This window comes from Pteropus medius, unplaced genomic scaffold, assembly GCF_902729225.1.
Source record: "Pteropus medius unplaced genomic scaffold, Ma_sr-lr_union100, whole genome shotgun sequence".
NCBI classification, from domain to species: domain Eukaryota; kingdom Metazoa; phylum Chordata; class Mammalia; order Chiroptera; family Pteropodidae; genus Pteropus; species Pteropus medius.
The window spans coordinates 2553819-2575249 of record NW_024354911.1 but is presented as its reverse complement, the minus strand read 5'-3'; the positions used below and the strand labels follow the sequence as shown (position 1 = coordinate 2575249).

General features: G+C 45.9%; 1 protein-coding gene across 2 annotated transcripts; it reads left to right on the top strand.

Annotated features, from left to right (window-relative positions):
• The first annotated feature begins 934 nt into the window (after nt 1-934).
• SCAMP5 (secretory carrier membrane protein 5) lies at nt 935-21036 on the top strand. Of its 2 annotated transcripts, none has more exons than XM_039856704.1 (7): nt 935-1091; nt 11949-12001; nt 12811-12939; nt 16045-16201; nt 17309-17410; nt 17869-17986; nt 18247-21036. In XM_039856704.1, the coding sequence occupies exons 2-7, from the start codon at nt 11995-11997 to the stop codon at nt 18439-18441; spliced, it is 708 nt and encodes a 235-aa protein (XP_039712638.1). In that variant the 5' UTR covers nt 935-1091; nt 11949-11994; the 3' UTR covers nt 18442-21036. The 2 variants fall into 2 exon arrangements, with proteins under 2 accessions (XP_039712638.1, XP_039712639.1); XM_039856705.1 differs by lacking the exon at nt 935-1091 and adding an exon at nt 1411-1484.
• The last annotated feature ends 395 nt before the right edge of the window (nt 21037-21431 follow it).

Below are 21431 nucleotides of genomic sequence, written 5' to 3'. Positions count from 1 at the left end.
CCAGGATAGTGTGGGCAGTGTGGAGGGCAGGAGCCATTGGCTGGCAGGACAGAGGGTGGCCCTGGCTGGAAAGAGCCCACAGGAGGTTTACATTGTAAACACCACTCACAATAAAAGCCTGTCTTTCACTCTCAGCCCCATCTCCCCAAGCGGGTATCTCTCAAGCATCATTAGTTCTGGGTTTTTAAACATTTACCCTGGTCTCTATTTTTTTTTTAGGTGTTCATCTCTGCATATCAGTCTCTTTCATCCTTTCTTCTGTCTTTTTCTTTCTAAGCCTCTCTCTTTCTATTCCTTTGTGTAGCTTGCCTGTCCCTATTTCTTACCTTTTCACTTCATTATGTTTTCTGTCCTCTCCCTCTTCTCTTTCTCTTTCAATGTCTTTTTGTCTTTCCAAATCCTGATCTCTCCATGTTTCTATGCCTTTATGTTCGTGGCTCTTCTCTCTTGTCTTTCTATGTCTAGCTTTTCATGAATCTCTGTGTTAGTTTCTCTATATCCCGTTTCTCTCTCTTCATGTCTCACCTCTGATTTTCCATCCTCCATCCCCTCTCTGCCATTTTGGATCTGAAGGACCTTCATCAATAGACATGCTCTCTTGCTCACAAAGATTTTAATCCTTTCTGGTAAATCCCAGAGGCCGCTGGGACCGGAATAGGAGGTTATTCTCCCCAGTTTACAGATTTGGAAGTTGAGGCTCTGGCTGCTAGTATTAGTTTCCCATCTCTGGGTCTCTTCCTCCTTGTCTTCTCTGTGCCTTTGTTCTCACAGTACCCCCGGCCACCTGAATGGGCCAGAGCCAGAACTTAGCACCTTGGACAGCTCCGGCAAGGTGCGGGATTGGACTGACTTTCCTTCTCGCGACTTCAGGAAGAGCGGCACTAGAGGTGGCGCAGGAGTCTCGCGAGAGGCTGCTGCTGGCAAGGGTGGCGCGGGCGCGCGAGGAGCCGACCCTAGGTGCGCGCGCGCGCTCCCCGCCACCAGTCCTCAAGCGGCTCGCGGCTTGCGGCTTGCGGCCGGCTCCGCGCCGCATCGCCGGGTGCAACGTAGCTCAGCGCCGGGGCCTTTGGGCAGCTGAGCGACAACAGCAGGTAAGTCCCAGGCCTGAAATCTCGGAGAAGGGCTTTGCAGGGAAGATGGGCGCAGTGCGAGAGGGAGTCACCTCCTCTCCAGCTTTGCACCCGCTACGCTTCACCTTTGGAAGCAGCGGGCACGCGGAGCTGCTGGAGAGGTGGAGAGTCGAGGTGCCCTTTCCTGTTTGGAGTGGGAGAAGAGTGCCCCAGGTGCCCCCAGGCCTTTCAACTCCCACCATCCCCATTCTCAGCTCCCTCAGAGGGAACCCGTGTCTTGGGTGACGTCAGATTCTGGAGCCTGGGCCTTGGGCCCTCCATCCCCCCACAACCCCACCTGACGTTCCCTGGAAACCGGCTTCCTTTTCCTGGGGATGGCTCACGCGGCCGGGTATGGGGGCGACTGGAGGCGAGGTAACTGGACTCTTTTGGGTTTATCCTCCCAAGAGGTGCCTGCAGGTGGACCCAGGTTGTTACCTCCTCCGCTGTCCCCTCTCTTCCGTCTCCTGCGGGCAGCGGACCTTTGCTCAGCGGGTCTGAGCCGCCAGGATTTCGGCGGATGGATGCACTGGCTTGAGCCTGGCGTCCACCAGGGCTTTGGGGGTGCTGGATGTAGCTCATTTCAACGCCGGCAGGAGTCGGTCACGAGAATGGAGGTGAAGTGTTTGGAAACCCGTCCATGCCTCAGGGAGCTCCTGGTCTGGGGGTTGAGGGAACCGAGTAGAAACTGAGAATTCACCATTTCGGGCAGTTCCAACCGGTAGTGCCTCAGCTCTGAAATGGGGAGTTTAGGGAGGGCCAAGCGGACTTTCCGCCGACGTAAGAAGCCCAAGGATAAAGGTAGGAAAGAGCCAGTGAATAAGAGTCTTTCTGGAGAAGGTGAAATTTGGATGGGTAGAGAAGCAAGAGAGGGCATTACGGGAGAATGGTATGAGCAAAGACATAGAGGTGAGAAATAAGCACAGCTGTTAGGAAGCCCACGGGGTGGGGGAGTCTATGCCCTACCAGTTCTGCCTCCAAGGGGCAGGGCTCTGAAAGAGGGAGATAGATGGCTCTTACAGGGGCATTACTGGCAGAGAGATTTTGTTTTGGGCTACACAAATCTTGCTAGTTGAAATTTGATCTGGGTTTGGTGAGCCTGAAGGCAAAGTCCTCTGAGCTGAGAAAGGACTGTTTGGTGAATGGGCCACAGAAAGGGGGTTTTCGTAGAAGAGCTCTGGATACGGCCTTGGGTTCTGTTGCTATTTCTGTAACCCTTTCCCTGGCTGGCTGGCCGCCTCTGAACAAGTTCATTTCCCTCTCTGGGCATCTCTTTGCCAGCACTTTTCTCTAGGGATTAAATAATAGGATTAAGTATTGACCTCCCATGAGGAAGCTACTTGTTCTAGTTTAGAGCATTCCTCTCAGTTCTTTTTCCTTTTTCTTTCCTTCTGCCTCCCTCTCCCTGTTCCTCCTCCTCCCCACAGCATTTCCTCTATGGGCTGGAGTCTCTGAAAGTTTCCTGGAGGAAGTGTTGGACAGCAGGTTTGACAGAAGCTGTGGGCTTAGCCTGGTTGGGGAGAGCATCATTTGCTCTTCTCCCACCCCTTGGGAGGGTATCCAAGTCTTAAGCAAGAACATAGATTGACAGTGCTCTGTGTCCTGCCCTGTGTTGGGTCCCTCCCGGAAGCCCCATCCATGAGAAAGTGAGGAAGAGATTGGATGAGAATGAGTGACAACTAGGTGCTCAATAACTGGTTCAGAATTTAAGTAGTGGGATGTATAACAGGGATGTCTGGAAAGGCTTCCCAGGAGAGATGGGATGTGAGAAAATGGAAGGACTTAGAGGAGTTGACAGGGCTCTGGTTTAGGGGCACTGGATGCAGAGGGGGTGGCTAGATATAACCTCGTGCATGAAGATGAGTTTTGTGGGAGGCAGGTCAGCCCGTGGTAGAGAAACAAAGCATAGCAGACAGGAGGTTTGTAGCTGATTGATACAAGGCCTGGAATGACAACAGTAGGGGCTACCAAAGAATCATCATAGGGTAGTGATAGCAATGCCAGGAAAGTGCTGCTTTCTGAGCATGATTCATAGTTTTGGGACTTCAGGGTTGGGAATGGAATATGGAGACCAGAGGTAGAGCAAGTAGAGGAAACTTCCATCTTAGGCTCTGAGCAGGTAGGAAGAAAATAAGTAAGGATGAGGGGCTCACACTGGGGAGGAGGGAGGGCTGTGACCAGGGAGGGGTAGTGAGCAAGGAGCCCTAGAACCAGCCCCATATCTCTGGCCTGATCTGAGGCCAGGCTTGAGTCCCTTATCTCTGCCATGGGCCTCACTCTCTGTACTGTAGAAGCTTCTGTCCTCCCAGCTTCACAGTAAAAAATGGAATAAATTATAATCTGGGTTTTAAAAAACAAAATTCAGGTAGTATTTGCTAACTTACTGATAAATAAGGAGGTGCTTCCTTTTGTCTACATCTTTGGGGGGATATGTAGCACCCCCAACCCCCACCACCAACTTTATGAATGACTGTCAATTGAGGAGAAAGCTGTTAACTTCTCCCGTTTTGCAGTCAAGAAATTTGGTTTGCAGACACCAGTCATTGCATCCCCCCGTGCCCACACACACAAGTATAAAGGCTAGCTCTGAAATAAGGGCAGGGCACCCTGGAGCCTTCCATTCCTGTGACCCCAGACTCCTGCAGCCCTCCCAAGCGTAATTTCTCTCTGGGCTAACCTTCATATACAAGTGTAGCAGTCTTGTCCTATGCTCTGGCCTTGAGATCTGGCTTCTCCTACAATGAATCCTATCTATACTTTGCTACACTGACTTCTCTATAACCCTGGGCACACCTTTGGGAGACAGCCTGGGACCAAGGACAAGGGGCAGACTGGAGCCAGGATTAGAGTCACTTCCTTTGAGGCTCCTACAATCCAGTTATTGCCTGCCCTCTCCCTGTTGTTCTTCCTTATTTTTTTGGAGGACTTCAGTGCTGGACAACAGTCTCTCACTTCACATCCCAGTATCTCATGGAAGGTGATGCCTTCTTCGGCTACCCTTTCTACCAGCCACACTTGAGTCTGGTCATCACTGGCATGTGGCTACCTCTGAAATCTTAAACTCCAATGTCCTCTGACCACAGTCTAACTTCTACTTTACCTGCTTTGGGGCCCCACAGAGATCTCTACTTCTCTGACACTTTCATTTTCTCTATACCATGAGCATCACACCTTCTGTGTCCTTTCTGGACCTCATGTTCCAGGATTTTAACCATTCTCTGGCCCATGCCCTCAACTATTCTGCCACTTTGCCTGTGTATTCCAACTCAGCAGCAGACATTCCAATTCTGGATTCTGCCACTTTGCCTGTGTATTCCAACTCAGCAGCAGACATTCCAATTCTGGATTCTATTCTCAGAATGTAGAAAGCTTCAGGGGTGGAGGGGTCGTCACATTCTAGGGCAGTCTAGTTCTGCTTCTGTGCAGGGTCTCCAGCCTCAGCTGTCCCTCCATCACTTTCTCGAAACTCTTCCCCTCTTTCCTTCAGGTTTTCATTCTATTCCATGGGAGGAGTATTACAAACTGGGCTACTCTCTCAAAACCTCTTACTTACAAAAAGGGTGATTAGGGGATTGGGGGAGCGGTGGAACCACACTCATGTTTCCCTACTTCTTGATTCCAGTAAAGGAGGGCTCCTAGTCTAATGTGCCCACTCTGTGCTATGGACACCAGCCCTCTGTCTCCCCAGGTACCAATGTCCATTGGCCATTTCCCTTTCTAACTGTACTAGCTTATAAATATGTTTAAGTCTCCTATCTGGAAAAATATTTCTAACCTTATGTCCTCCACTAGTTGCTGCCATTTAAAACTGATGGCTTTGTCTTATTATAAAAGTAATAAATGACCACTGTAGAAATTTTAGAATATTTTTATCTCACTATCAAGAGATGACTAGTGTTCATCCTTTGGTGTATGGTGTTTGAGTTTCAGCGTTGTCACTGATATTGTGTGTGTGTATTAAAACGAAAACCAAGTTTTTTGAAAGACTGGTTTGCTAGACTTGTTCCTTCTTCATTTCTCTCATGTTTTCCTCATCTCCTGGCAGCCTGGCCTTTACCCTACCACTCCCTGAAGCTGTGACCCCCTAATTACCAAATCAGCCATGTCGTGCCTGACTGCTCCATGACTGTGGACATTGTTGACCAGGTTGACCAGTCATTAAAAAGACTGAGGTAACCTGTATTCATTGACATGAAAAATTTTCATGAAATATTATTGAGTGGAAAAAAACAGCATGTGTAAAATGATCTCATTTTTGTCATATATACATTAAAAGCAAAAACCAAACACTTAAAGGTCAAACTGTTAAAGGGTTGGGCTTTGAGAAAGTGGATTTTGGAAGGACTTTTATTTTCTACTTTATGCACTTTGATTTTTTTTAACTTGCAGATATTTTTATACATAGCCGAAAAGCAGCATATTTTCATTTGATTAAAAAAACTTTGAGGCTATGCTTTCTAAAAGAAGAAGAAGAAACTTTCAGTGGCTGGCAAGACTGAAGATAAAGCTAAAATCCTGCCCATAACCTTTAAGGCCAGGATGACCTGGCCTCTCCCACCTTTCAACCATAGTTTTGCCTTTTCATCCCTCCTTCCACTTTGAGCTTCGTTTTTGCTCTACTTCTTTCTATTCCTTGAATATACCATGCTGTTGCTCTCCTGACCTTCACACCTGCTTTCTTGATTTGCTTTTTCCCTAGCCAACTCTCAGTTATCTTTCAAGATTCACCTCTGTGAAGCCCTCCCGTTTTCCTCCAGGCAGACAAGGGAGGCGCGCCTCTGTGTTCCCACAGCTGTTTGTACTTGCTCTCCCACAGCACTTAGGCTGTGTTGTAATTGCTCATTGACTTAGCTGGGTCCTCTACTCTTACCTCCTCTCTCTACTCCGACCTGTCTCTAATATTACAGAGAAAATTGAAGTAAGTCCACAGGACTCTCGCATCCTTTCCAAGGCCTTTAGCTTGCTTGCATCTACTTGCATCACGTTCTCCTTCCTACCTGTTAATATCAAGGTTTGTTTCACCTCTTGCTCTGGACCCTGTGCTCCTCTTTTCAGGGGTTTGCTCCATTGGTTAACCTCTATCTATTGTAATTTCAGCTTTTCCATGGATCTCCACATCTCTAGCTTATTTCCATGTTAAACAAGCAACTCTCAGCCATAGCCTTTTCTGGACCCCATATTCTTCCTAGGTAGTACCCTATCTCTCAATTCTCTCCCTAGGTATAGGTGGCCTTCTTCAAAGAGCTATCTACAGAAGCTCTCAGCTTACCTGTTCAACTATAGATCTAATTTGGCTGTTATTCGCACCCGCACACCACCAAAACAATTCTTGCTGGGGTCACAGATTACTTGATGTTACTGAGTATAATGAACATTTTCAGCCCAGCCCTTTTCATGCTGGGCTTTTCAGTGGCATGTGTCATATTTGTCCACTGTCTACTCCTGGCTTTGGAGATTCCATGCTCTTCTGGTTTTCCTCTTGTCTCATTGTCTACTCTTTTTTGTTCTTTACCAGCTCATCTTCTGCCTGACTTTTTATTTATTTATTTTTCGAACAGTTAATACATTCACATAATTCATAATTTGGAAAGATATCCCAAATTTCATCAATTCTAAAATGAACATTTTTATATTTTTGAAAATATTTTAATGTCTGTCTTAAATTTTTTGACATCTTACAATTACAAGTTGGCAGTATTTTTTTCTTTCTTTTGCTAAATAAAATAATGATCTATGGTATCTTGGATTAAATAGTATAAAGATGCGTAGTAACAATTCTTCCACCTGCTCCACATCTATTCAGTTTCTCTGTCCCCCAGGGAGCCACAACTATTATTTTATCTTTGATATCCTACTAGGGATTCTTTGTGTGTATATTACCAAATACACATATATATTTTTCTCCCAATTTTTTATTTTGAAAAATTTCAAAGCTGCAGAAAAGTTTAAAGAACACTGCAAAGAACACTTTAAGGTACTTCACCTAGATTCTCCAGTTGTTACTATTTTGCGACATTTGCCTTATGTATCATCGATCTATCTAATTTTTTGCAGAACTGTTTGAAAGTAAGTTGCAGACACTACACTGTACCTCTAAATACTTGAGTATGTATCTCCTAGAACAAGATATTCTCCTCTGTAGCCACAACACCTAAGAAATTTAACATTGAACAATGATATTTACTATGCGGTTTATATTCAAATTTCTCTACTTGTCCTAAAATGTCTTTTATAGCTGTGATTTAAAAATCCAGGATTCACTAAAGAATCACTTACTGCATTTGGTTGCATGTCTCTTAAGTCTCCTTTAATTTAGATTAGTCCCCCTAGCAATTTTTGTCTTTCATGACATTTGTCTTGGAGAATTTCCCACAATCTCATTTTGTCAGATTGTTTTTCATAATTATTTTAACATTAAACATTTTGGTAACAATGCTGTGTAGATAGTCTTGTGTCCTATGTGTATCATGTTAGGAGGTATATAATGTCCTTTTGTCCCATTATCAGAAATGTCCTTTTGTCCCATTATCAGAAGTTTGGTCACTTGGTCTGCCAGGTCCTCTCATTATCAAAGTACTTTTTCTCTGTTGTGATTAATAAGTAATCTGGGGGTTGGCACTCACACTGTGACTCTCCTCTTCCCTAACCACCTTTCACCCAATGGGTTAGCAGCCGTTGATGTTCCTTGCTTGTATCAGTTCTTGCACAGGGATTGCAAATGGCAATTTAAAAGAATTCTGTCATTCTTTCTATTATGAGAACTTTCCCTTTCCCCTCTCCTTTTCTTTTGTGCATCATCATGGACTTGTGTGTTCTTTTTATTCAATGTGTTATAATCCATGACTAACATTTATATTTTTCTTCAACTTTTTATTTTGAAAACTTTCACTCTAAGGAATAGTACAAAGGACACTTATTTAGTTTCATCCAGATTCACCAATTATTAACATTTGCCACATTTGCTTTGATTCTGTCTATATCTATCCCTCCATCATTTCTTATTTTATGAAATATTTGAAGCAAGTTTCAGACATCATGACACTTTACCTCTAAGCACTTGAGTACATATTTCCTAAGAATGAAGACATTCTCATACATTACCTCGGTACCATTATTGCACCCTAGAAATGTAACATCGATACAATAATATTACCTAGTTTAGAGTCTATATGCAAGTGTTTGTTATTTCACTGATGTCCTTCGGTATGGGTCCAATTGAGGTTTACGCATTGGTTTTTGTTGCCATATATCTTTAGTTTCCATTAGTTCAGAGAATCCTATATCTCTTTAATTTTTTTTTTTCTTTTAGGATGTTGGCATTTCTAAAAAAGTCTAGGCGAGTTTAGGTTTTTCCGATTGTTTCTCATGATTAGATTCAGGTTAAACATTTTGGGGCAGGAATACTGCATAGGTGATGATGTGCCTCCTCTCAATGCATCACATAGGGAGGCCGTAGCATCCATTTGTCCCATTACTGGTGAGGTTAAGTTTGATCATCTGGTTAAGGTGGTGTCTGCCATGTTTCTTTACAGTAAAAGTTCTTGTTTCCTTTTATAATTAAGTCATCTTTGGGCTGGTACTTTGAGATACTATGACTCTCTTTCTCCTAAATGATCTTTTGCCCAGTGAAAGGTTTAGCATCTATTGATGATCCTTGCCTGACTCAACTATTTCCTTAGTGACTACAAAATTGAGAAATTTTTCTGATTCTATAACTCCTTCTACATTTATAGCTAGCATTCTTCTGCAAAGAAGAGCTTTCTTTCTTCCTTCTTTGCTCTTGTTTTAAAAATAAGAGTGTCATGCTGGACTCGTGAATTATTTTTTAAAATTTATTATGTTATATTATTGTTATTATTATTATTATTATTCTTAATTATTATTATTATTATTATTCTTAATTGTCCCAAATTTGGCTGTTGACATGTCCCCATAAGTTGAATATCTGCTCGTTTCTGGCTCCACAAGATGTTCTAGACTAACCTTGTATTTCTTTGGCTTGGGACCAGCCATATATATACACATATTTATGTATTTTTTTTTTTAAAGTCATGAGTTCATACTGATACCTCCAATTCAAATCCAGTAATCCAGTATTGCAGGGCTCTTTTTCACTTTCCCATATTTCGTATCCTATTTTCACATTCTAACAGTGAGAACCCAGGTTCCCAACAACATTAGTACATTGACTCATATGCTTTCTCCTACAGTACACATTACAAAGTTTCAAAATCACCACATTGGTACCAAGTGTAACAGTAAACTTGCTAATATATAAGATATTTTTCCACTTATTCTTGTCCTTGAAATATATTCCTCTAAGAGAACACAGAGTACTATAAGTTACTTGGCCAGTTCTTTTTCCAATGTGGTAGTGTTATTAATTTGCTCTACAGTTAGTTTCTTTTTTTTTTGTTTTTTCAATTTTAGGGTTTACTTTTCTTTCTGGTGTAAGTTTTTGAATATGTAAGACATTGTATGTACAAAAGTATGGAAAAATCTTTACCCAAAGCAGTCTCACTACTCATCTTAGCCCTTCCATCATGTAAATGACCAATTCATTAGTTTCTGGTTTTCTCTTCCTATGTTTCTTTTGCAAAAATAAGCAAATTTATATGCATGTTCTTATTTCCCCTTCTTCCTTCATAAAAGGTAGCATACTATTTATACTTGTCTGTATTTTGTTTTTTACTTGACAGTGTCTCCTGGAAATCATTCCATACCAGTTCATAGAAATCATTTTCAATCTTTTTTACATCTGTGTAGTATTACATTGAATGATGCACCATTGCAAAATTGTGTCATTTTGAATAATGCATATTTGTTGTTTCCTATTTCTGGGTAAATAAACAGAAATAGGATTATTGGGTCAAAAGGAAAATATATTTTTATTCTTTCTTCTTTTTTAAAAATACCAAAGGTAGCATGTTATATAGACTGTTCTACATCTTGTGTTTTTTTCAATGACTAGTAATTGTGGAGATCTTTCCATATCAATGTATTTTTAAATAGCTGCAGAACAGTCTGTTGTATGACTGTATCATTTATTTAATCAGTCCTCTATTGATAGGCATGTAGATTGTTTCTAATCTTTTAGCATTGGAAACAATGCTACAATTAATGCAAGTGTAAGGGTATTATATCATGTAGGTCTCTATCATGCCTGCCATTTTTCCTTTTGTGGTAGATGTTTTGTATTTTTATATCTGTATTTGATTTCATATCAAAAAGGGAACACAAAAGATAATAATTGCCCAAACTTGTAACTGGATCCAAAGGAATATGACTGGAACTCTAAGATGGTTTGTTTTTCTTTTTTAAAAGCAAACTTTAGTTGAAGTATAACAAATAGGAAAGTGCACAAATTGTAATTGTAAGCTTGATGAATTTTCACAAAACCAACAACTCTGTGTAACCAGCATCCAGATTCAGGAACAGACCATTACCAGCACCCCAACTTGTGCTCCCTCAAGAGTAATACCGTCCTGACTTCTGACACCATAGATTTGTTTTGCTTGTTTTTAAACTTTATAGACATCTCTACCCAACTTTTAATTGTTGCATTGACTTAGAGCTTAGACCATTTTCTAATTTTGATTGTGTGTGTGTATGTATGTGTATGTGTATATATACATACACACACATTTATATCTATATATCTCCACCAGAGTTACTATACTAGCAAAATGATTGCTCATTTAATTCCTTGGCCTTAACTCACTTAATGTTTGTCTCATTGCAGGCCCCCTGCTGAACTCCCAACCAAAATATCTTTATTGCCTACAAGGTAGCCTGGTCTGGGAGGTCTCAGGGCACCTGACACTTGGTATGCCAGTAACGCAGCTTCTTGTCCTCCCAGAGACCCTGTGCCTCTTCTCATGGGTGCCTCCTATGATGAGGCTCTCCATTAACAGCCCCCATTTCCCAGTGTTTAAGCTGGCAGGAATTCTTCTTGATTGCCTTCCTCCTCCATTTCCAAATCTACCTCAGGTTCCCTTCAAACTTTCTCCTAAGGGCCCCAAGCATCAGTCCTGTGCATCTTCCCTTTCCAGCCTCACTTCTGCTGCTTCCTCATTTATACTCTGCTTTGGCCACAGTGGTTTTCTTTCCCTTAAAAGTGTGAGTTTCCTTCCTGCATCAGGGTCTCTGTGAGCTTTCTTCTCTTCCCCGAAGGCTACCCTGCCCCGACCAACTCCTCTCTGTTCTCCAGGTCTCCCCTTACTGTTTACATTTAATTTCCATGACTCTCCAGACCAAGTTAGATCACCTTTATATATGCTATGTATATTTTCATAGCAGCAATCCTTTCCTTTTATACTAACTGCAGAGGTTATTGACTGTTTCATGCAGAGGGCAGGGACCACATCTGTCTTACTCATGCTGTCTCCCCAGTGCCTGGTAGATTATAAATCTCCAATTAGTGAACAAATGACCAAAGGCAAAGGCTGGAGAGGTGGGAGCCCAGCCTATGACTGAGGCCAGGAGTCTGCCTTGTTAAGGGTCAAGGAACAGAATTTCTTCTTTGATGTCTCTGGTCCCCTCAGGGCTTCTCTATCATTTGCCTTTCCCTGCATGGGGTTCCCTCCCAGGTTTCTTTCATACCCTTAGATGGGGTTTGCTGTGGACGGACTTTGTGCCTTGAGACAAAGCCCGGGAGCACCTGGAAGGAGGTAGCTATGGAGTGGTGACTCTGTGAGGTAGGAGCTGCCTCCGTGGTTCGTCCCATGGTGTGAGCAGAGTCCTGCCCCAGGGAGCTTCCAGCTCAGCCAGGGCTGGGAGAGGGACCTGGCTGGGCTGGGTCATGATCCTCATCTTTCTCTGGCTTTTCTTTCATTGCAGTTCAGGACAAAGCTGAGGGCAGGCTGCTGGGCCAGCTGGTGCCATCATGGCAGGTAAGGAGAGGGTGGGTCATGTGGGTAGGACATGCAAGTAAGCATAAGGTGGGTGGCCCTCTTCCTGGTCCTCTTATTTGCTGTAGTGTTTGGAGGTCAGGTTCTTTCTGTCCTCCTGTCCCCAGATTTTCCCTGGTCCCCCAATGAGGCCTGTCTATCTAAGACCCTCAACATGACAGTATCTAGCCCTCTTGTCAGACCACTGAACCTGGGGACCAAGGATTGAGCATCCTGATGTACTGGTCTTACAGGCAATCTGACTGATGAGCAGCATGGGTGGCTCAGCCCTTGTCTCCTCTGTCACCTTGCTCTGTAATACTCTGAGACCTCTTCCTTCTGATTTCTGAGTTATCTGGTTTCTGAAGGCTCAAGTACAGAGTGCCAGAGCTGGAGAGACTTTTAGGGACTATCTAGTTCAACCCTTATCCCACTGGATAAACTGAGGTCTGGAGAGGGGTGGTGACTTGCCCGAGAACAGAATATTGGAGAAGAGGCTAGAACCCCCATTTTCAGACTCACCCATCCAACTTCCTCACCTGGAACTGGCTCTCTGCTAAGGAGCATGCTGCACGCTTGATGGACAGCATTTATTGTTTTTCTTCTGAGAGGCACTGACACTGCCTTAGAGCCTTTGGTTACTTTGGGAACCTTATGCAGACCCAAGCAAGCAGGGATGGCTAGGTGGGGATAGCAAAGTGGCTTGTGGCCACAGGGGCCAATGGGGTAGCCCAGGCTAGGGAAAGAGTGATATTGGATTGTTGGAGAGGGGAACATTCAAGGTAATGCCATGCGATATGTCTCACCCACAGAGAAAGTGAATAACTTCCCACCACTGCCCAAATTCATCCCGCTGAAGCCATGTTTCTACCAAGACTTTGAGGCAGACATTCCTCCCCAGCATCTCAGCATGACCAAGCGCCTCTACTACCTCTGGATGTGTGAGTGCTGTGGGATGGGGTGGGTTAGAGTGGGGGTATGGAGGATGGAGGAAGGCTGGTGGGCGTGGGCATTAGGGTGAGGTGCCTGTAGGCCAATTGTCCTTCAATTCAGCCCTACTTGCAGCATCTGCATAGGCCAGTAAGTCTTTCTCCACCTGACTCGCAGCAGGCTCCTCTCATGGGCCGACTCAGCTGGGCCTCAGTTTCCCTTAACCCGGCATCTAGGCCTCTCTTTCCTCCCACCCCCATCTCCCATTTACAGGGCATCTGGATAGGGGTCTCTGTCTATAGTGTAACTCCTCTTTTTTTGCTCTCCTTTTCCCTTCTCACTGGAGTAGTTTTCCAGGGAACCTCTGGTGGCTGCCAGGACTTCAGGATTCTAGATTTGGAGAGGGATCCTTCCCTCAAAGCCTCATTTTTCTTGCTTTCTCTGGAAAATGGCTCCAAAAAAAGAACATTCAACTGGGAGTTGGGAGATATGGGATCAAGCCATTCTGGTCACTCTACTTCCCCAGCAGCAGATTCCTCATTAGTAGAAAGAGGGTGTTCGCTCAGTGGTCAGTGTGGTTCCACGTAGCTCTGTGTTGTGTGGTTGGTCCTTCCAAAAGTCTAGATTTCTAATGTTCTAAGATTTTGAGGTCAAGAGTTTAAAGGCCTTAGTTTCTGTGGCACATTCGTGGGAAAGGTATCATCTTAGGGGAATGAGACTTGGCTGTGCCCAGGCTGGTCAAAGGTGCCTCTTAAGCATGTGTAAGGAGAGTAGGCTGGTGGTCCTATGCTGGGTACCAGCCCCAGAAAACCACAGGCATCTGCAGGGTGACCATAGCCAGAGTCTGCCACATGTGATGTTGCCTTGAATCAGGCCTCCACCTAGCTGTTCACCTGGGGAGATGATTGATTGTGCCAGGAAGGTGGTAAAGAATGCTGTCTTTGCAGCAGGTATTTCATGGAATGTTTGAAAGAGTATGGGGACAGACAGACTCATTTTCAAGTCCTGACTTGGCCTTTGGGCAGCCATGGGGCCATCTTTCCCCCTGTAACAGAGAAGGAAGGGATGGGGGCAGTTGTGGGTATGTCTGTAGGTGTTGGGAAGAAAATGAGAGTTTGTCTCTGATGGCTTGCATTTTTCTCCCATCAAATAAGATGTAGAACTGGGGATGAGAGCTTTGAGGAGACTGGGATTAGAATGAGAGCACATTTGTGGACAGAGAATGAGGACACTGTCCAAAGAAACATGACCCCTAATCTTCCTGGGCCATGCATAGGGTCCATTTGAGATTGGCTGCTATGAATTTATAGTCCTACCTGGCTTCTCCTGGATGTGGGGGGGCTCTTTTTTTTCTAGCAACATTCAGCTCAGGTTCAGATGGGAGCTCTGTTCATCCTCAGGTTCAGATGGGAGCTCTGTTCATCCAGGGTGAATGTGACCAGAATACAGGGTAGGAGAGTGAATAAGAAAATGAGTGTAAAGAAGTATGGAGTCTAAGCTGGGTAAAGAGAGAAGTGGAGATAGAAAAAAGTTGATGGCTAGAAAAAGAGTAGCCAAGTCGATGGATGTCTGTTCCAAAGAGGCAGTAGGATATTGCATTAGAGGCACTAGATCAACTGAGCTGGAGAGAGGTGGGACTGGGAAGAGAGATGTAAACCAATATATAAACAGGTTAATGTCTGGTCTATGTAAAGAGCAAATAAAATCACTAAGAACACCGAGGTTCCAGGAAATTTGGGAGTAGTAAACAGAAATGGAGGAAATGAAGCCGAAATGCATAGGAAGAAATGAGGGACCTGAGATGGGTGTACCTGCACAGGTGACAGTGTTGTCAGGCCGGACTTGTCTAGCTGACCCTAGGCTCTGGGAATTCTGCCCCTGAGACGATCTCATTCTGGAGCTGGATTTAAGAGCTATAAATATCTTCCTAAGTCCTCTCTAGGCACCTGCCAGATGCTTTGCTGCTAAAGAAATGTATATAACCCTTGACACGCTTAAGGGTTCTGTTCAGATGCCAAGATCATAGATGTCTGGCTGTTTGAGGCTTAGATTGAGCCCACCTTTCTTTGTTTATTTGGTATGTCTTTGTGGAGCCAGACAGGGACTCAGCCTAATGATAGGGAGCACTCTGATGCCAGAAGACTTGGGTGTGTGTTAGTGCCAGCATCAGTTGGGGAGTCTTTGAGGTCCTTGCTGGCTGTGACTCAGTGATTTTGTGATTCCAAGGTTCCGCTAGATTATGTAGATGCAGAGGAGGGGAAGCCTGGGTCCTGCTTTTGTGGAGCTTCTAATTTTGTTGATGGGCTGCGATTTGTACTTGGGGAACTGTGAGAGCAACCAAGGCCTGCAGGAGTTCAGAGAGATGGGGGATAAATAAGGCTGCAGTAGTGAAAGAAGGCTTCTTGGAGGAGATGGAATGATAGTTGTCTAAGAAACAGATTAGATAAAGACTGAGATCCCAGCCACCACCACCTGCCCCATTTAAGTGCAGGGCACATGGTGCAATGGCTTGAAGAGATGTTTCCACAAGGCCTTTTACTTTCCCCTTTTTGTGCCCCTACCTTTTAAGAAAATATGTAAGGTAGTTTCCTGTGCCTTGGCCTTGGTAATTGCTGTGGGCCTGGAGGGCCAGGAGCTGAAGCCATTCTTATGAGGAGAATATTTCTACTATCCTGAAGTTTTGGGGCCCTCCAACTGGGTTTGTTAGGCTGGGTTTGTTAGGCTAAGGCGCTGACTTTCTGCTCTGAAGGCTCTTTGTTCTCCGGATTTCTCAGATCCCCAAGAGCGGGTGTGAGGAGGGGGTTGGTCTGAGCTCCCAGCTTTCTTTCTTACAGCCCACTCACTCCATGTGTGGTGTGTGTGTGTGTGTGTGTGTGTGTGTTTATTCACTGATGTGGATTGTGGGTGTGAATGTGTATAAATGTGGTTTGCATGTGTGTTTGTGTGTGTTTACATCTCTGTGCTTGTACTGTTTGCATGTGTTTGATTGTGGGTCTGTGTTGAGTTATGGGTGTGTGTGTCCATGTCTGGGTGCTCATATATCTCTACATGGGCCTGGTGTCTGTGTGCGTGTCTGGTGTCTGTCTCTGTGTGTGCATGTGCTCCTGGGTCTACAGTGAACAGCGTCACGCTGGCCGTGAACCTGGTGGGCTGTCTCGCGTGGCTGATCGGAGGCGGGGGAGCCACCAACTTTGGCCTCGCCTTTCTCTGGCTCATCCTCTTCACACCCTGCTCCTACGTCTGCTGGTTTCGGCCAATATACAAGGCCTTCAAGTAAGTGGTTGGTGCTGACCCTGGCTCCTAACCCTGCCTCTTTGCTCATCTCCCCTGTCTCTTCTCTACACGTTTTCTCATCTTTTTAATTTTTTTTTTTTTATTTTTTGCCATCTCCCAAACTTATTTTCCCTTGTTCACCAGGAATGATTTGGGCTTCCTGGGAGCTCTAGGCTAGGAGTCAGAGCCTTCCTTTTAATTCCTTCCTTCCTTACTCTACCCTTGGGTGGGGGCAACATACTGACCAGGCCAATTTTTGTTTTGCCTTTCTCAAGCAGCTGCATGTTAAATTTTGTCAGTGGGGCCACCTATCTTGGTGAGCTGCCCCTCGTACTCATGGGGCTAGCTGATTTGGTACCAAGTGGACCATCTGTTCATGTACCAATGGAACCAGCCATCCATATACCACTGACACTATTTATGTGTTAATGAGGTCCTCCAACTCTCTGCCAAAGGGACCACTCATCCATGTGTCAGTGGGGCTAGCTCTCTTGGTGCCCATGGGTGTCTACTTTGTATCAAATGAGATTTTCGGTGTTTGTGCCAATTAGACTATTCATCCATATACCAACAAGACTATCTATCTTGGTGCCAGTGAAGTATCCATGGTGCCTCAAATGTGTTTGCCAATTGGACCATCCATGTATGTGCCAATTAGGCTACTTTCTTGGTACCAATAAGGTGTCCATTCTAGTGCCAATGGGACTTTCTAGCTCTGAGCCTATGAGACCATCCATCCATGTACCAGTGGAGCTAGCTGTCTTGGTGCTAGTGGAATTGTCCATCTCTTTGTGAATGGGGTTGTTTATTCCTGCCACAATGGGCCCATCTATTTCTGTGCCAGTGGGGCCAACCATTCATGTACCAATGGGTGGTCCATTTATGAAAAGATTTCTCCTTATATAATGTTGCACACAAAGTTCTAACACATAGACTCCCATAAAAATCCATCGATAAATGCCATCCCATTTTGGCCTCTCAGTTAAAGCCTTTGAATGTCTTCTGTTCATTGTGTACTTACTTAAACTTAGAAGGGCTTGGGGACCTTGAAGGCAGGGAATCCCTGGCCCTCTGTCCAGTAAACAGGAGCCATCTTCTTTGTTGCAGGACTGACAGCTCCTTCAGCTTCATGGCATTCTTTTTCACCTTCATGGCCCAGCTGGTCATCAGCATCATCCAGGCTGTGGGCATCCCAGGCTGGGGCGTCTGGTAAGAGACTGAGGTATCTGGGACTAACCCAGGGCTGGCATGGGTGGCACTTTGGGTGTGTCTTTGCTTACCTCTGTGTGCTAAGCTGCTTAGCGTATGGGGACACCATGAATTTTTGGAAGTGTGAAAGGATTCAGGCTAGTGTAGTAGACACAGCCCTAGCATCAGAGAGGAAGGAGAACCTCACGTTGGTTTTTGAGGGCTGAAGGGTGTCAAGCATTATGGGAAAACTCAAGGGAAGGAAGCCTTATATATGAGGAGCTCATTTGCTGAGCCATGGGGTGGGTTCTTCCTGAGCCACTGACATAGGCCTTTTGAGATCAGTAAGGTGGTCCCTTTGCATCCAAAATTAAGGTCCCTCCCTGTAGCAATGACATGGTCCCTTGCTCTAGTGTCTAGCGGGGTGGCTCCCGGGTGGCCCCATGCCACACAGCCCCACAGCTGGCCTTTTCCTGCAGTGGCTGGATTGCTACCATCTCCTTCTTTGGAACGAACGTTGGCTCAGCGGTGGTGATGCTCATTCCTACTGTCATGTTCACGGTCGTGGCTGTCTTTTCCTTCATTGCCCTCAGCATGGTATGTAGTCACCTCAAGGGTGAGAGAGTGGTTTTTGAAAGGGGCTGTGATCTGTAATGACACCTTCCAAATGACAGGAGGACCCAGAGGTTTTCCCAGAGGCTCATTCTGGAACGGCTTGGTGGACTTTGTGCATTAGGATGCACAGAGCATGGGTGGGAGGGAAGACTGGTTTTACAGTGAGTTATCTCTGGTTCCCATGTCTTTACTGGATGGCTCGCCTTTTTGATTAACCCTTCCTTGTGCTCCTCTTTCTACAGGTTCATAAATTCTACCGGGGCAGTGGGGGTAGTTTCAGCAAAGCTCAAGAGGAGTGGACCACAGGAGCATGGAAGAACCCACACGTGCAGCAGGCAGCCCAGAATGCAGCCATGGGGGCAGCCCAGGGTGCCATGAATCAGCCGCAGACTCAGTATTCCGCCACCCCCAACTACACGTACTCCAATGAGATGTGAGCCAGCTGAGCCTGCTAGGAGGCAGGGTTGAGGGCTTGTGGGACCAGGGCTCAAGCCACATCATTGTGTTGTGGTGACCAAGCAGGGTTACCCGTTCCCTTTTCTCCTGTCCCACTTTGTACAAAGAATCACATATATATACATATACGTATATATGTATATATATATGCACCATGGGGAGGGCATATGTATATGTATATGTATATGTATATGTATATGTATATGTATATGTATATGTATATGTATATATATGTATATGTCTATCCCCCCGTCCCCTTTGGATTCTGCTCTGAGCATTCTGAGAGCTGTGGGCTACACGTAGAGCTGTCCCATATGGTGGTAGCTATGTACATGTCCCCTTGTGTAATAGTGTGCAGTGGAGGTCTCTGTTGTGGTGCTAGATGTATGTTTAGAACTAAACCAGCCCCCTACCCTCCCCCAGGCTACCCGCTCTGACCTTGGCCCAAAGACACCTCATGAGGCAAGGGAGACATAGCAGAGAGAGCCTAGCCCCCTACCCAGTGTTATGAGCTGAAACTTATCACTTTTGGTCTTACTAGGAAGCAACTCACGATGGTGGTGGGTGGGAGGGTGGGGACAGGCAGGGAATCTTTCCTTGCTCCTTCTGATCTGGGTCCCCTCTCCCTCACTTCTTCCCCTCTTTTCTTCCTGCTGTCACATTCCCTGTGGTCTCTTCTCTTGTCCAAGGTCTCTTTCCTCCCCATCTGGCTTCTCTTTGTCTTCCCCAAGGCTGAATGTCCCAGTTGTATCTGCTCCCGAGTCTGAGCCCATTCCCGGGTCAAGGAAGTAGGCGCTAAGCTTTAGCCCTGATGTGGGAGGACACACGGATGCAGAGCCCCCCTAGGCACCTGGCTCCCAGGGAATGGCAATGCAGGGTCATCTCCCTCACTGTCAGAGCTTGGCCTGTTGGGGCAGGATCCTCTTTTCCCTACCCTGTTTACCCTCCTTCTCTGTTTACCCCATAAGCCCCTCTGCCTATGTCCCTCCGTAAACCCCCAGATGCTGTGGCCTGATGCTCCTACCCTACCTCCATCCCGTGCCAGGTGGCATCTGCCATCCATAAGGGCAGATTCCGCTGCCTTCCCTGAAGAACTGGGGGTGTTGTCCAGGCAATTTTCAAGCAAAGGTACAGCTGGAAGAGAGGATATGTAAATAATTATTGGTTCATGGGTAAGGTTTGGCTAGTTCAAGCCCACTGGGAGGTACTAGGTATCTCTGGATTCCTGGCAGCAGTAGCTGTTCAGTGTGAGTAGAAGGGACAGGCTCAGAGGGCTGGGCTTGGAAGGATTATCAGAGGAGAGGGCAGGCAGGGCCCAGTGAGAGGGGAACATGCCTTCCCCATGCAAGTTAGCTCTTGGTCACAGGGCAGTTCTGGACACTTGAACTAAGGGCCCAAGAAGAAGCACAGGCCCAATACTATCTGCAGGCGTAATGGCTGGAATGGGATTTCAGTTTAGGTGTGGTGGGAGGGGAGGCTCCCTGGCTTTTTTTCCGTGCCGCCCCCCCCTCCCCGCCCCCCCAATTCAAGATAACTTACATCCTTTGCCTACTGGCCTTGGTTCTTGGCCCTTCCTCACACTGCCAGAACGCTTTTCCCTTCTTAGGCAGTGATTTCTGGCCTATAGAGCTGTTCTTTTCCAAGCATTGCGAGAATGTTGCTGGTAAAGACCCTGGCGGGGAGTGGATTCTCATTTAAGGAGTGGATTCTCACTTAAGGAGTAGCTGCCCGTTTCTCACCCTCGCTTCTATTGTGTGTTTGGCCTGAAAAACCAAACCCTGCTTGGAAATTCTGGGCTGGCTCCAGCTTGAAACCAAGCACCTGGGCTTCTAGGTACAATCCTTAGCTTTGAGCCCCAATACGTCATTTTCTTATAAGGAGAGCCAGGGTTCTGGAAAGTTCCCTTCCTAATGGTCCCTCAGGCTTGGGCCAGCCTGTGATTGGCTCTTTCCTCTATAGCACTTTTTCTCTGGAAAGCATTTGTCAGAGTCCCCAATACCTGAAAAGAGTCCCTAGCTCTAGACCCTTCCTCCCCTGTCCTCTCCCCAACTCCAGGCCTCTGGCCCTCTTTCTCTTAGTCTCTCTGGTAGCTCCAAGAAGCCTGTGGTCCAGCTGCCAGCCAGGATCCATGACCTGTTGGTTGTCACCTCCAGTCAATTTCCTGCCCTACCTGTCTTTCCTCTTTCCTGGCTCAGACCTATATGGCCATTCCCTGACTCTGCCCTTGGAAAGGCCTGCTACTTGTATGTGGCACAGCTTGTCCAGGCCCTGGGATCTCCAGGCAACTATGCACTTCCCTGGGGAGGGAACCAGTTTGAGAAGTGGGGGCTGGGCACAGATTCATCTCTGCTGGATGGTCTTGGGGTTGGGTTGGAGGAAAGCCCAGGTTATTTCTGGAATCCTCAGGTCTATGGCCAGCCAGTGACCTACTTTTGTATTCTGCTGGTGCCCACTGCTCTTCCTTGTTTCTGGGAGACACAGACCATTCTCCATCTGGCAGTTGACCAGCCTGAGCCGGTGTGTCTGTCTGTGGTAACTGAGTGAACTATAATAAAGGAGATATTTGGCCATATGTATCCTGCTGCGTCATGTGTCTTCATGTGGGCTGTGGGGCATGAAGGTAGGGTGCGTCTGTAGCCTATCATTCCCTGGGGCCAGAAGTCACACACTTCTGTTTGGTTCTTTTTCTGAGGCAGAAAAAGAGTAGGCCTTGAAATTGCCACAGAAGCCTCCTGCCAGTTATGAGGTGGAGTTCTGAGTTCTCTGAGGTGGAAGCAGAAGGTGGGATTAGTGGGTGAGAGTCGGTTTGGTCCAGCTGGTCCCTGTAGGCAAGGGCAGGGGCAGAGCATAAAGGGCCACACTCAGCTCTCATGACGGAGAGTGGCAGCTGATTGAGCAGCCTGAATGAACACAAGGCATTCCAGGGCCTGTGGGGCTGGAGAATGGAGAAGGTAGTGAAGTATACTCAACC